At 31.0% G+C, this 15,081-nt stretch overlaps 1 protein-coding gene and 1 non-coding gene across 2 annotated transcripts; both read left to right on the top strand.

Moving 5' to 3' along the window:
- Nucleotides 1-2,378: 2,378 nt before the first annotated feature.
- TRNAG-GCC (transfer RNA glycine (anticodon GCC)) lies at nt 2,379-2,449 on the top strand. The gene has a single exon. It is a non-coding gene; the product is annotated as a tRNA-Gly (tRNA).
- Nucleotides 2,450-6,377: 3,928 nt separating this feature from the next.
- Nucleotides 6,378-10,300, top strand: LOC105139402 (gamma carbonic anhydrase-like 2, mitochondrial). The gene is made up of 2 exons (XM_011045812.1): nt 6,378-6,826; nt 9,700-10,300. Exons 1-2 carry the CDS (start codon nt 6,448-6,450, stop codon nt 10,074-10,076), a joined length of 756 nt encoding a protein of 251 aa, XP_011044114.1. The 5' UTR covers nt 6,378-6,447; the 3' UTR covers nt 10,077-10,300.
- The last annotated feature ends 4,781 nt before the right edge of the window (nt 10,301-15,081 follow it).

Here is a 15,081-nt window from a genome sequence, read left to right as displayed (position 1 = left end):
ATAGCTATAGGATCTGGATAAGCTAGATATTTGAAAAAATGCTCTATGAAAATAACTGGAGATAACCCTCCAGATCAGTTCCCATCCTTTTTACTGGGCATGCACTTTACTGGATGTAAAAAGATGCTTCCATGTACAATTAAATTGTTGAATTTTCCTGTGATTCTATTATCTTTAATTATTCCAACTTGCTGCTTTCCCGTTTACGTGTAAACGAAGGAAAAGCAAGCATCTGTATAGGAATATTATTCCATGTTTGAGCGAAAAAGTGAAGTTCATTTCCATGCAGAAATAGAATGGGAGGATAATAAAAGGCATATTACCTTCTGCTATCATTCCATCAATTTGAATTGGAACATCCAATAATCTATACAGTGCTACAGTCTAAAAGCTTTTTACATTGTTTTTCTTCTTAGATTAAAAGGGGAAAAGCTTCAAGCATTGTTAATCTGCAGTCTAGCACCATTGATTCAAGGGTCTTCTCAGAAACAAAAAAAAAAAAGGAAATAAAAGATGCAGCACTGAATTCAATGGCGGTAGGAAGTGCTAAATGGGTTTGATCTACTCTCAAGAAATAGCCAAAGTATACCTGATGTAGCAGTGAAGAATGCCATAACTTGTTCACGCACAGAAGTCTACTTCAGATGCTTTAATGGGGTCCTGAAGTTCACTTTATTCTCGCAAGATGGATAAGAAGATATGCTTCACTCCACCTTTTCATATCCGTGGCAGAGACACTATTAAGATACCGCTAACAGTGTCAAAATCGTGCACTGAAACAATTATTTAAAAAAAAAATTAATTTTAACATCTAAACATGAAAACAGTTTGAAAACACTAAAATATATATTTTAAAATAAAAAAATATTTTTAAAATACAAATACAAACAAGTTTTTAAAATTTATTTCAGAATACAATAAGAGTTGCTTTTTAAAGTATTTTTTACATAAAAATATATTAAAATTTTATTATTTAAATTTATTTTTTTGTTAAAATAATAAAAAAACACACAAAAAATAATTTAAATCTAAAATAAATTTTAAATTTTCAAAAACATAATTTTTCCATAATTCCAAACATTATCTTAATCCAGCATCTACCCACCACAATATGTGCAGAATTTCCAGCTGAGCTGCATAATCTATAGAGGTTTCAAATAGGATTTTAGTCATAGTCAATGAATATTATAGCACTAAGATATGGAGATGCTATACCTGTATGCTTATATCATGACAAGGAGACATTGATTCCCTGATGGGACTAGCCATGTGGCTAAGCATTAATAAATTATATATTTTGGCAGCCACAACGCTACAGGCACCAGTGGTCTGGTGGTGGAATTGTATCCTGCCACGGTACAGACCCGAGTTCGATTCCCGGCTGGTGCGTTCCCCAAGCCGTGACGTTGGGATCTGTTACTACCGTCAGATATTTCATTCATCGGACGAAAAGGAGCGCATCTGAGCTTAAAGCTTTCTGAATCGCTATTAAATTATCGTATCTATGCTGAAGTGTGACCAACTTTTTAGATATACGATGTACCGACGTCTTATTATCCTCGTTTACACAGATAATATAAAATATTTTTTCAATATTTATATCTTATTTGAAAAAAATTATGAGATATTGAGGATCTTTCTAAATTTGGGTGATTGCGAAAACAGGAAATGTTTATTGGATGTGTGATCAACTTATTTATACTTTATATATTATTGTGTTTTTCTTCTGTGAAATTTTTTATTATTTTGTTTTGTTCTTTTAATTAATATATTAATTTTATCGATTTAAGATTTTATATATATTTGTAAGATGAGATTTTTTTTCAATTTACTTTTTATAAAATTACCTTAATATTATTTAAATTACAAGTTTAATATATTAATATATGTTGGCTTGAGTTATTTTATTATATTATTTTTTTTAATTGAATTTTTTAATTTCATCTTTTAATATTAAATTAGATAAAAAATAAATTTTATAATTTTTTTAATTTACTTTTATTCGACAACTAGAGTTATGGATATGATAGGTTAATTTAAATTTATTTTTTTAACTTTTTAAAGTAATTTTTGAATTAAATTTCATTAGCTAACAACTCAATCTCTTTATTTTTTATTTGATATTATGTTATTTAAAAATTGAATCTTGTAATTTTATTTAATTTTTAAAATAAAATTATTCATATTTTATAAATAATTCAAATGAATATGATATATCAAAAAATCAATATTTGTTTTTATAAAAATGCTCCAATTCCAAATAATCTCTCAAACACGACGTTTTATGTCTAAGGGAACAAACTTGATCATCTGAACTTTATGATAAAAGAAATGTATATTTATTTTAACTACAATCTATTGTTCACCACAGATAACAAGCACCAGTGGTCTAGTGGTAGAATAGTACCCTGCCACGGTACAGACCCGGGTTCGATTCCCGGCTGGTGCATTTCCAAGCTGTGATGATATCTGTGCTCATGTGATGATAGGGTCAATCACTACCGTCTGATCTGCGGACGAATTCGAGTGCATCTGAGCTTGCGTGTATTCTTTTGTTTTATCTTTGTCGAATTGCATCACCGCCATCCTCCATCTATATTCCAAAATAAAAGCTTTTGATATATTTTACTTTACGTTCCAAATGTTTGCAATTACTTATTTGCAACTCATTCTTTTCTTATTCGTTCAATCGGATCCCCATTCTTAGCATTGTACCCAATGATGTACAAGCTAATTTTAATCGCATCGAAAAAGAAGGAAATTAAGGGCCATTTGTTTTGCACCTGCTTCTGTATTACATAGTTAAATATTTGATAATATATTAAATTGTTTTTATATTATGAGATTTATTAAAAAATTAAGTTTGAAATACATTTTTTATATATTTTTTTAACTGAGTTTTGTAAAATTTTGTTTATTTTTGCTTTTTAAAAATTTAATTTTTTTTCTTTACTTCATTTTAAAAATTTAATTTTTTTTCTTTATTTCGAGTTAATATTTTTTATATATTTTTAAATAATGCGTTGATATAAAAAATAATTTTTTAAAAATAAAAAAAATTATTTTAATGTATTTTCAAGTAAAAAACACTTTTAAAATCAACTATAATTAAATATTTTATATATATTTTTTACAGTACATAAACCGTAACCATAATTTTTATCAAATACGTATTTAAATCTAATGAGCCACATCTAACTATATTTTTTTTAAATCTTACCATAAAAATTAACTAAAAAAACAAACACACTCAAAATGTAAGATTAAGCTTGTAAAATTACAAAAATAATATTTTTGTATTATAAAAAAAAAACAGAGTAACGGATAATAAGTTTTTGGTGATGTATATCTTTGGTTATATGATCATGTCAAATCCTAAATATATGAAGTGTTTTTCCCGTGCTCATGGGGTGTTCGGTTGTCTTTTTCGTACCATGTTAAATTATATACGAGAATATAGATATATTAGAATACAAAAGAAAGCACAATTACACTTCCCCGATATTTATTTATATATGGTTAATTGTTATTACAGCATTAGTGGCTTGAATGAAACTCTGAAAGAGTGCCCATTTTATTATTATTTAACCTGTTAATTAGTAAAAATTGCATATCAGTTTTACTGATGGAAAGTGATAAAAAAAAATATGACAAATGAAAGTTAATTTGACAAGAAAATACTGAATATCAAAAAATAAAACCCAAAAAAATCTAAAAATACATATGAGTCGATAAAATTAATGGATATTATAAATAGGTTCTAGTTTAAGATCAAAATCTAACAATCCATGTATATTTTATACATATTTTTTTATCATAATTTCTTAATACTTAGCATTATTTAAAAAAACAACTATTTAAAACAACTACCTGACAAGCTTGTACTAAAAGTGTATGATTACATAGAGGGAAAAAAAAACAATCTATTTCAATAGGGTCAACTTAATTATAGCAAAACCATCTTCAAAAAAATAAAAATAAAAAATTATCTAAACAAATTCATAATGCTTAACATATTAATTAAACCTATTAGAAACCATCGCCGCAGGGGTCAAGAGAGGAATTTTAGAGCAAGTGAGAGGTGAGTACAAGCAGGAGTATGCTGCATTATACAACTATGCTATAAGGGGTTGAAATATACAAGCCCTGGGACTACAACTGAAGTGTTTGTTGCTGAGTTCATGCATTGAATGAAGGCTAGTTGGCTGGTTGCAGACCCATCATTGGTTTGGATGGGTGTTTATTGAAGCATTGCTGCAAGAGACTTGTTATGTGCAATCAGAAGGGATGGAAACAACCAAATATTTCTTGTTGTACTCTGAATTAGAAGTAAAGGAACTTGAACAATAATGTTGTTGGAAAAAACTAAAAAAAAAAAAAGATTATAGAAGCTTTTCATGAGCTGATAAAATTAAACCTAGAAGATTTGATGGCCTGAAGATATTTATAAATAAAAAAACATTATAATATTTAAGTTTGTATAATATTTATACAAGTGATGTAGAGAGTGAGCTGTATTTTCTAAGATTAAACATTTCTTAAACTTTGTTTAAATTTTATATTAAACTAGTGATAAGTCTTGTATTTGTTTAGAGACTTGAAGTCTAAAAAAGATCAACTATAATTATATAGATTTTTTTTAAAGATAAATATCTTAAAAAATATTCTAGTTTTAATATATTTTATATAAATATTGCATAAACATCTAAGTTATAAAATAGTTAATATAAATATCTTAGATATTAATAAAGATATTTATAGAGATGTGTATATTATATAAAACACCATGCAAGCTTGATTCGACTTAACCCTAAAATTAACATTACAATGTAAATTTTTTATTTATCATAAAGTCAAATAAGTCTTTCAAACCAACATATTTGAAAAACTTAACCGAGTAAGAGCGAGGAAAAAAATATTTATAATGGATAACATTACACAAAAGCCATCATAAAAGCGGCTTGTGTGCATAGCCTTGAGGCATTACCATAGGCATGGCATGTAATATAGTTGTGAGTATAATCATAGACATAAGCAGATATATAGCTAGGGGTATTGTTTTAGGTGTAGCAGATGGTGTAGCCACATGAGGCATAGTTATAGGCATAACTATTGGCCTAACTGTGGACGTAAATGCTGGTTTAGCCATTGATATAACATGTTGGTGTTGACATATCCATAAACATAACTACCATTGCATTGAGGTTTTGTTAGTTATAAAAAGAGCTTTTGAGAAACAACAATGAACGTATTTTTTGTGTATTTTTTGTTTAGTTTTTACAGATGATATCAATGATGAGGATAAAAAAAAAAAATTCTATAGAGAAAAATTGAGAGTGCTTTTTATAGCTGATAAAACTAAATTGAAAAAAGTTGACAAACCTAACAATAACTACAAAAAACACTCTAATACTTAAGTTAGTATAGTGTTTGTAGAAGTGATAAAAATAATAAATTGTGTTTTCTATACTTATACGTTCTTGAACCTTATTTAAATTTTGTATTAAACTTGTGTTAAGTTTTGTACTTGTATAGAAACTAGAAATCTAGAGAGATAAACTCTTAGTTCTAAAAAGATGTACCTTGTTTATATATATATATATATATATATATATATATATATATATATATATATATATATATATATATATATATATATTTAAATAAACATCTTAAAAAATATTTATTTTTTAAATATGTTTCATATAAATATATCTATAAATATTTTGGATATTTATATTAATTACCTTTTAGCTTAGATATTTATAGAAATATTTATAAAGATATGTATATTGTATAAAATATCATATAGGTCTAATTGGACTTGACTAAAAAATTAGTAATATTGTATAGTTTTTTCATGTATCATCAAACATGTTTTTTTCCCCGAGCTCACTTTTTTTGAACATAAATGCCACATGATTATAAAATTTCATTTTATCAATATCTAAATACGAAATTCCTTTACATATTTAAGTTAAGATTTTATTTTTAAAGATTAATTTATTGAATTGATATAAAAAAAAGGGTGTTCTCAAGGTTATATTTATTAAATTCAACCTGAAAATAAACTTAATACAAGACCCATATCAAGATTAGGTTGGGCAACCCAGGTTAATAAATTTTTCTTAGAAAGATAAATTAATGTTATTTTGATTTTTTTTTTAATTGAGTGGCTGGTTTCTAGGTTTAACCATATGGCTGATTGGGTTTATAATTGTGGCTCCTTGCTTGGGTGTATCGTTGGATATTTGGATGTAATAAAATTAATTAAACAAAAGAATCAAGCCCTAATTCACAGCCCATCAAAGCCCAATAAAACATAAGAGGCCCCAAGGCCAGTTTCACAAGCCCGAATATCATCTCCCAGTCCTCGCTCCATTTTCGTTTCTGTTTCTGCTTGTTCTATAAACTCAAGCTCCACAAAAACAGTGATTAAAAAAAAAAATGGCAACAACCCTAGCAAGAATAGCCCGAAATTCCCTAACCACCAACACCGCTTTCTCACTTAACCGTCACTTCGTGACGGAGGCAGTGGCGGCCGCGACAGCGTCGACAAAATCGATAACGCCATCAGCAGATCGGGTGAAATGGGACTATCGAGGGCAGAGACAAATAATTCCGTTAGGTCAATGGCTGCCAAAAGTAGCTGTGGATGCATACGTGGCACCAAATGTGGTACTCGCGGGTCAAGTTACTGTGTATGATGGAGCATCCGTTTGGAATGGAGCCGTCCTGCGTGGCGATCTTAATAAGATCACCGTCGGTTTTTGCTCTAATGTTCAAGAACGGTGTGTCGTTCATGCTGCCTGGAACTCTCCTACAGGTTAGGGTTTGTTTTGTTGTTTAATTTGGGATCTTCTGGATATTTTAGTAATTTTGAGTTAGATTAGGGTTGTTAATGTATAATTTTTGATTAATTATTTAGAATTTCGTGATTTGATTGTTGAATTTCTGTTTGGGATTTTCTAAATTGAAATGGATATTTTAGTAATTTTATAATTTATTGTTTGGAATGGATGCAATAAGTGAATGTGATTTAGGGGTGAATGTGTGTTTGGCTAGAATGAGCTGAATTAGAATTGGAGGCTTGAAGTGATTGAGAAGGTAAGTACGGAATTTGAAGTATTTGAGTTTTGATTATTCTATATTGACATCATAGTTTTTGATTTCTAAAGCGGGGTGTGTAAGTTAAGGGCTGGCTCAGTCTCTTATGTAATAGATTTTGATGGGATTCGATCAAAATGACATTGATGATGATGAATGACATTTGCTGCTTTGTTTTATTTTATTTTTCTTCCTTTTGGCTTTCTTTTTCTTTTTTCTTTTTATTTTTGGAGTAAATTAGAATGGTGAGTTATTATTGATTTTGTGTTTCTGGCTGGCATTTTTGGATATCCCCATGCAATTCTCATTTTGTGTTGCGTATTGAAAGAAGGAAATAGGTGTAATCTGTAAGTGTCGTTTTGTATTGGTTAGAAAGAAGGAAAGTAAAGTTGTTTTTAGGAACATGAATGAATTGTAGCTTTCAAGAGATCTATATTTGAAATTTGATAGCACTTTGTGTTATGACCTCCATGGAATGAATACTTCATTAATAAGGGTTGTCGATGTTGAAATTTGTAGACTCAATCTATTTTTGACTTTCCACCTTTGTGGATTTTGTGCTCATATGAGTATCATGTAAGCTTTCAGAAAAAAAGATGGAGCGGTGGAACAGGAAAATAGATACTAAGGAAGGTAGACTAAACCTCTACTTTGATGAATGAAATCATGTTTTGAAGTTACTAATTTTGCTTAGAATTGTTTAGACCAGCTTTTTTATGTCTCTGATACTCTAATGAATGTTGTTTCTACACTGTCTAAAGAGAAATAAGAACAGCGATCGATTTTTTGTCCCATGTAATAGCCAGCATGTCATCAAAAGTATTATAGTGCGGATATGTGCAACTAGCATGTTTTAGTTGGAGGTTCAATCTGTTAAACGATTTCTATGCCACCGTCTGATGGTTTCTGAAGCAGTTACTTGATTGTTTATATTTAAATTACAGTTTTCTAGAATTAAAGAAATGGTTCTCACAATCACATCAATCCACTAAATCGTTGCTTTAAGCTTTTAATTATGGCTAGGTGCTGTTAAGTAGAAAAGTGTTTGAAAATTGTTATGGAAACTTCGACTTTATATGCCTCTAATCCTGACTACCAACTTAAAACAAATTGTGACCATAAGGAAATGTCTCTTCTAGTATATTTGGTACGCCATTGGTGATTTGAGCGATAGACTTGTAGCACTGCCTGATATTCTATTAGCATACTGATATCTGTTCTGTGTATGTGCGCGCCCATCTGTGCATGTTAGGGTGTGTGTGAATTGTGAAAGCTTCCTGTCATGTAATTTTTTGATTCTTTATGGCTTTAGATTGGTCATTTCCCAGTAGGTTCACTAGCTTGTTCGAATTAGAGGCACTTTGTATTTGAACCTAAAGATTTTTTCATGTTAAATTTTGTTTTATCTAGATATTAGAGATTAAGATTTTGGCAACTACATATTCAATGAGCGAAGTTATTCCAACAGGGACCCATACTATATGGAAAATGTGGACACCTAATATGGCATGTAGTTTTGGTTTGATAAAATTTGTACTTCATGCTGAAAGAACCCTAGCTTAACCAAAAGGTCCTTGGATTTGATTTTTTCTTTTCACTAGTGCACTTTCTTTCGTTGTTACTTGCGATTGGCTGTTTTGAAGTGAGATGACACCACTTGTCTCTTCAGTATTTTTTAGTATTGGTAGTTAAAAATCCAAATGGTTTAATTTTCAAAGCGATCATTTATCATCTTGACAGCAACCATTGCATATCCATCAAGCATTCTGTTCTAGCTGTCATTTTTGGCTTGTTTTTCTCTAATCTTTTGTGGCCCACATGTTGACCTCGTTAAAGTTTTTTGTCATCTCAAGTACCTTGCATTGTGAAAATAGTCTTAAAAACATGTATTTATAATATTTACTGCTTGTGTGTTTGGAGAGATTCCTTTATTTTGCTAGTCTTTACCTTTGAATTTATATGACTTGCGTGTGATCTTTTACCTTGCATGGGTCCATAGCATCTGTGAACTGTTGCCAAATATACCAATAAGTGATGGAACTACACTGTCATAAAGTTCGCATGGGTACTATGGGCAACAAAGCATGTTTACCTTGGCTTTCTGTTCTTGATATCTTCATACAGCTTCTCAGGTTCAGGATGACTTGGTTTGAGGTGAAAAATCGGATGTAAATTGTTAAGGGCATAAAAGTTAGATTTTTAGGATGTCTGTTGTGTTAACAAATTGGTAAGTAAATTGTTAGTGCGGAGAGAGAATGTTGAAATCAAATCAGTGGCAAGGTTGAAGAAACATAAAAAATTACGTGGGTTGTTTTGAGGAAAAAAGGGAGAGACAAATAGTTTGGAGATGATAGTTCCTCCCAAGGAAAACAGGGAGGTTTTTTTTTAGTCATCTTCCCTTAAAAGTTTCCCCTGTGCTTAAAACATACGAAGCAAGATTAGCAATTAATGCATTGATTATCGTCCTTCATTCTTCTCCACCCAAAAGCATCCTCAATGTAAAATCTTCTACAGATGCAAATACGTGGCTCCTTGTTTTGAGCTCCACTGAAGACCTGGGATTTTATTTTTTGTACATCTTCTATGTGTCAGGACTGCCAGCAGAGACATCCATTGAAAGGTACGTTACTATTGGTGCTTACAGTCTTTTGCGGTCCTGCACCATTGAGCCAGAATGCATCATTGGGCAGCATTCTATCCTCATGGAAGGATCTTTGGTGGAGACGCGCTCTATCCTTGAGGCTGGGTCCGTGGTTCCCCCAGGAAGAAGAATTCCAACTGGTGAACTTTGGGCTGGAAATCCAGCAAGGTTCGTCAGGACTCTGACCCACGAAGAAACTCTAGAAATTCCTAAACTCGCTGTTGCAATCAATGATCTCAGCAAAACCCATTTCTCCGAGTTTCTTCCCCACTCCACAGTATATTTAGAGGTTGAGGAGTTCAAGAAGAAGTTGGGGATTAAAGTTTGATTCTTTTTGGCCGTTGTGTTTCTATGTATCAGTCAACTGTAGCATTTCTTGCATTGAAATAAACAGCTCGAGAACATATTGAAGCAAACTTCTCTGTTCTTTCTGTTTGTATTTGATTTTCCTTGATTGCTGAAAGAGCCGGTTGTGAATTTCAACCAAATGGGTTTTACACAAATCACGAAAGACACTTTGTTAAGCAATCCTATTTATCATTAACTTTTGTTGAAGATTACTGCACCTGGCTTTGTTTTATTAGTTTTGTTCAATGTAAGTGAAGATGCTCGAGTTCAGGGGAGGAAACAACATAGCAATGTTTATGTGACCTGCCGGCCCAAAACAACTACCGGTGATGTTGATAGGCGGGTTGTCATGTGGGGGACAAAGGAAGTAAACTATTTCTCTGCTTCTGTTGTAGAAAAATACATGGCAAGGACTGGGATCTCAGAATCGAGGGTTGGTGGAAAGTTGTAATGATAGATCATCAACCCTATCCTTTTGCACGAATCTGAAGCACCAACCAAACCTAGCCATTTTGTAAATTAAGAAGATATTATATTGTTTCATGAGTGACTTCTGCAACTCTTTTACTCTACTGGTATCAGCCAACCCCACGTTTAGGTCAGGTCAGGGTCAATGGTCATCAAGATAACTCTAATTTTAATTTAAGAGCTTACGATTCATCCACCAAGTGAATTGACTGGACAGGTTTAGATTAATGAAATGATCTTTGTTTGATTAAAAAAAAAAAAAAAAAGACAGCCGAGGAACCTCTTCTCATGTTGGAGAGGTAACAAAGAGCCGAGGAACCTCTTCTCATGTTGGGGTCAAAACCTTGCTTTCTCTTGGATTTTAGGGCAAGGAAAGAGGTATTTAGTCATTGGAGAAAGAATCAATGGCGACTTAAGAGGGAGAGTGGGCGAGTCATTAGGATGTGAGGTAGCCGCCACCAAAGCTGTTTTTTATTTTTCAAAATATAATTTTTAAAAAATAAAAAAAATAATTAATTATTTAAACAGATCGGTAAAGTTTGGATAGATATCCATCGTCAATTCACATTTTTAATAATATAATTTATTTAAACTCTTTTTAACCACTTTTCTTGAAGACACACAATATTGATGTTAGTTTATTTTTATATTTTAAAAATATTTTTTTAAAATTTAATTTTTTAAAATTTAATTTTAAAATTAATATTTTTATATCCTTTACTAAAAATAATTTTTTTTTTAAAAAATATATTATTTTAATATATTTTCAAATAATTTTTTTAAAAAACAACTATTATCACACCTCCCAACACCATCATAAAAGTAACAAACCCTAAACATATATTTGTCAAAAAAATTCTCAAGTAACTAGTAGCGAATTAACATCACCAACATTATTATTGTTGTTCTTTAAGAATAATAATACTACTGTTTCCAAGGGCCACTGCCCCACTGTATGATACGGAAATTCCCCATCCTTGAACAGTATGATCATGCATGAACTGAAGAACGGACCAGATCATCGAGTTTGTCAACTCATGCAGCCTCTCCATACACTTGCCTGTTTCCTAGCTACCATTAAAATTCAGACATGGAGCTAGTTCATGTTTAATTTAGGTTCTCTAGTGGCATAGAGAATTTAAACATATTGTAAGACTCAATTTATTGTTTTCTGATAAAAACGAGAATTATTGTTGCCATTCAAAATATTATTTATTACTTCAATTAATTTCATTAAATAACAAAGTTTACCTCGAGACGATTGGATTAGCCAGGGCATAAAGCTAGTAATAGTAATTAAAATAGGAGTAACTTTCCTATTTATTTATTGGAAGGCTCATTGTTTTCTTAGACTATAAAATGGGTATGATAAAAAAAAATATTTTTAATTTCCTGTCAATTTTTTTTTTTGACATTCTTTGATATGACCCATCCTCTTTGCATACTAATAATAATAATAATAATAATAAAATATACAATCTATAGGCACTAGAATTCAAAACTTTTTTTTATTAAATGAAGTTATTGGATTCACAGTAGCTGGGCCTGTGGGCCATAACTATTTGTGTGATTTAGCATGGGGAAAATTTTCGTTGGTATCGTGGACGTACTTGAGTTTATCCAATTATTTATAAGAATGTTATTATTTTTTATTAAATATCACAAGTTATAAAAAAAACTTAGCCATACACCCCCCCCCCCCCCCCACTTCTTTCTTTGAACACCAACCCTAGCTGTCAACTTCCCTTCTCTTTAATCCCTCACCAGTCACCGTCTCTAACAGCAAACTCACAATCTCACCAAACCCAAAATCCAGCCGAACTCTATAGCCATCTTTGATTTTGTTGTAACTCTTACAGCCTTGCCTTGCAATCGGCCCTTTCAGTTTCTCATAAGCTGCAACCGAACATGGGAAGAACAGTCAAAACACCAAACCTGTTGTCCAGTTTTTGAATTCTCACGATTTTGACCACTCCTAATCCCACTCCATTTCGTTTGTTGTATAAAATTGACCCGTCAGGGGAGGTAGGTGACTAATAAGTTGATTCAATGGAATGACAAGTAATGACTGATGCACAGGTAGTGAAGAAGGACCTCTCTTTCCCACAAAGTTACAAGGTCCTGGTTGGTGGCCTGAGCTGCAATTAGAAGAAAAAACTAGCTAATCCACTCCCACCATGATCAGTTTCCTTTTCCTTTCTTTTGTTATGTTTCTTAGATGTAGTTAAAGCCAATCGATGAGCTCGTTTTAGGAATAAAAAACACTACCCTAGTCCACCTCATCATAACGATATGATGACAAGTGACAAGCTCGAACCTCCAACCACATTTTGGTTGGATAAGATGGAGGCTGGATAATAGGTTCCACCCCCATGATTTTTGTTGATTTGTGATGTGAATGATAATATTTTAAAATTATTACAACTAATACAATTTAAACCAACTTATATAATATTAAATGAAATTTTTATAGCATTAATTGATTCATGATATTTTGATTGTAAAGCGTACATTATAGAATATATTTAACTATCCATTTTATTCCTATGAATTTTTTTTTTATTATTTAAGTTGAGAATAATTAAGAGGTTTAATCCAATGATTAACGAATTTAAGTTGAGAATAATTAAGAGGTTTAATCTAATGATTAACCAATCCTTTCTATATATATATGTGTAGGACAATATACAATAACAATAGTAAAGGTTATCACATAAGAGTATGTTTATAATATTTCATGTATATAATATTTCCTATATAAGTACATTCTATAATATGTCCCTCAAGCTGATGGTGGAGAATCAACTAGAAGCTTGAAACGAAGAAGTAGGAAGCGACTTAGTGAAGATATCTGCAAGTTGATCTTGAGAGGAAATAAAACGAATCTAAATCTCCATCGCAACTATATCTCGGATAAAATGATAATTGACCTTAACATGTTTTGTGCGAGCATGAAAAACAAGATTCGTAGACAAATAAGTGGCACCAAAGTTATCACACTAGATGATAGGAGCAGAAGCAGTTGGAATCTGGAGATCTATTAATAAATATTGAAGCCAGATAACCTTAGCAATGCCATCGGCTAAGGCTTTGTACATAGCTTTAGTAGAAGACCAAACAATTGTGCGTTGCTTATCAGACTTCCATGAAATCGACGTCTAACAAAAAAACACAAGGTAACCACTTATTGATTTTCAATCCTCAACACTGCCTGTCCAATCTGCATCTGTAAAACTATGTAAGGAAAAAGAAGAACTGCGAGTAATATGTAAACCATGTGAGGTCGTATGTCATGACTAAGTATGACATGACTAAAAGATTAATGTCTTCTCCCAAGTGTAGGAGTGTCGAAGTAATAAATAACCTGGCAAGACCGGGGTCGAACCACAGGGAGGTTAATTGTATAAATTATAAATAACTATAATATAATAACAACAATAACAACAAAAATAGTAATAATAATAACAATAAAAAATAGTAGTAGTAGTAGTAGTAGTAGTAGTAGTAGTAATTATAAAGAAGAAAAAGAAAAAGAAGAAGAAGAAGAAAAAAAAAATTGATGAGAACTTTGAGATGGAAGATTAATGTAAGGATTAAATAATGATAACAAACAATGTTAAGGTTAGAGGATCCACTAATGGTATGTCAAACAAGTATAGTATAAACTCTTATTATTCAATTGAAAACCACACACAAAAAAGGTTCCAATCATATTATAAATTGTTAATATGATTACATTAGTCATCTTATTTGATTAATGCTAATACTTGTAAATCTCGTCAAACATTCATGATTATGAGCCCGTTTGGCTCTGCGACTGCGGTTGCGACTGCATTTTTATTTAAAACACAGTTGCTGCCATTTGGTTAAAAAAAATGAAGGTATACTATTCACTGGGTCCCATCTTTTTTCTGCGTTGAAAACGCAGTATTTGAAAAGCAAGAATTACTTGCACTGTTCACTTGCGCTGTGTGGATACTCTCTCTCTCTCTCTCTCTCTCTCTATATATATATATATAGATTATTAATTTTTTTTAACAATTTTTGTTAAAAAAAAACTAGTTTAGGGTGAATTTTATTAATGATAATATTTTATCTAATTTTATTATACGCTAAAAAATTATGAAAATTGTAATTCTTGTCGGATGTATATAATAGCAATAGTTAAATTCATAATATTTAAATTAAAAATCATCAATATTAATATATATTTTTTTAAATTATTTTATAACCTCAATTTCAAAAGCATTCTTAACCAAACACATTAAACTATTTTTTTTTCAACCTCAATTTCAACCACAGTTTTAACCAAACAACTATTTTTTCAAACCAACCTCAACTAAAAGTACATTTTATACTTGGTGACAATCTTTATCTTCTCTTGTCTACCCAAAACGTCATTGACAACATCAAAATTAGAACCATTTGAAAACATGAAAGTTGTAAGAAAATATTTCAACTTTCTAGGGTAAAAAATTGAGGTCATTTGAACTTCTAAAACTCCAGATATGGTCCAA

Source organism: Populus euphratica, unplaced genomic scaffold (assembly GCF_000495115.2).
Source record: "Populus euphratica unplaced genomic scaffold, PopEup_1.0 scaffold92.1, whole genome shotgun sequence".
Classification (NCBI taxonomy): domain Eukaryota; kingdom Viridiplantae; phylum Streptophyta; class Magnoliopsida; order Malpighiales; family Salicaceae; genus Populus; species Populus euphratica.
Note: the sequence above shows the minus strand (reverse complement) of the source record. Positions and strands in the feature narration are given on the sequence as shown.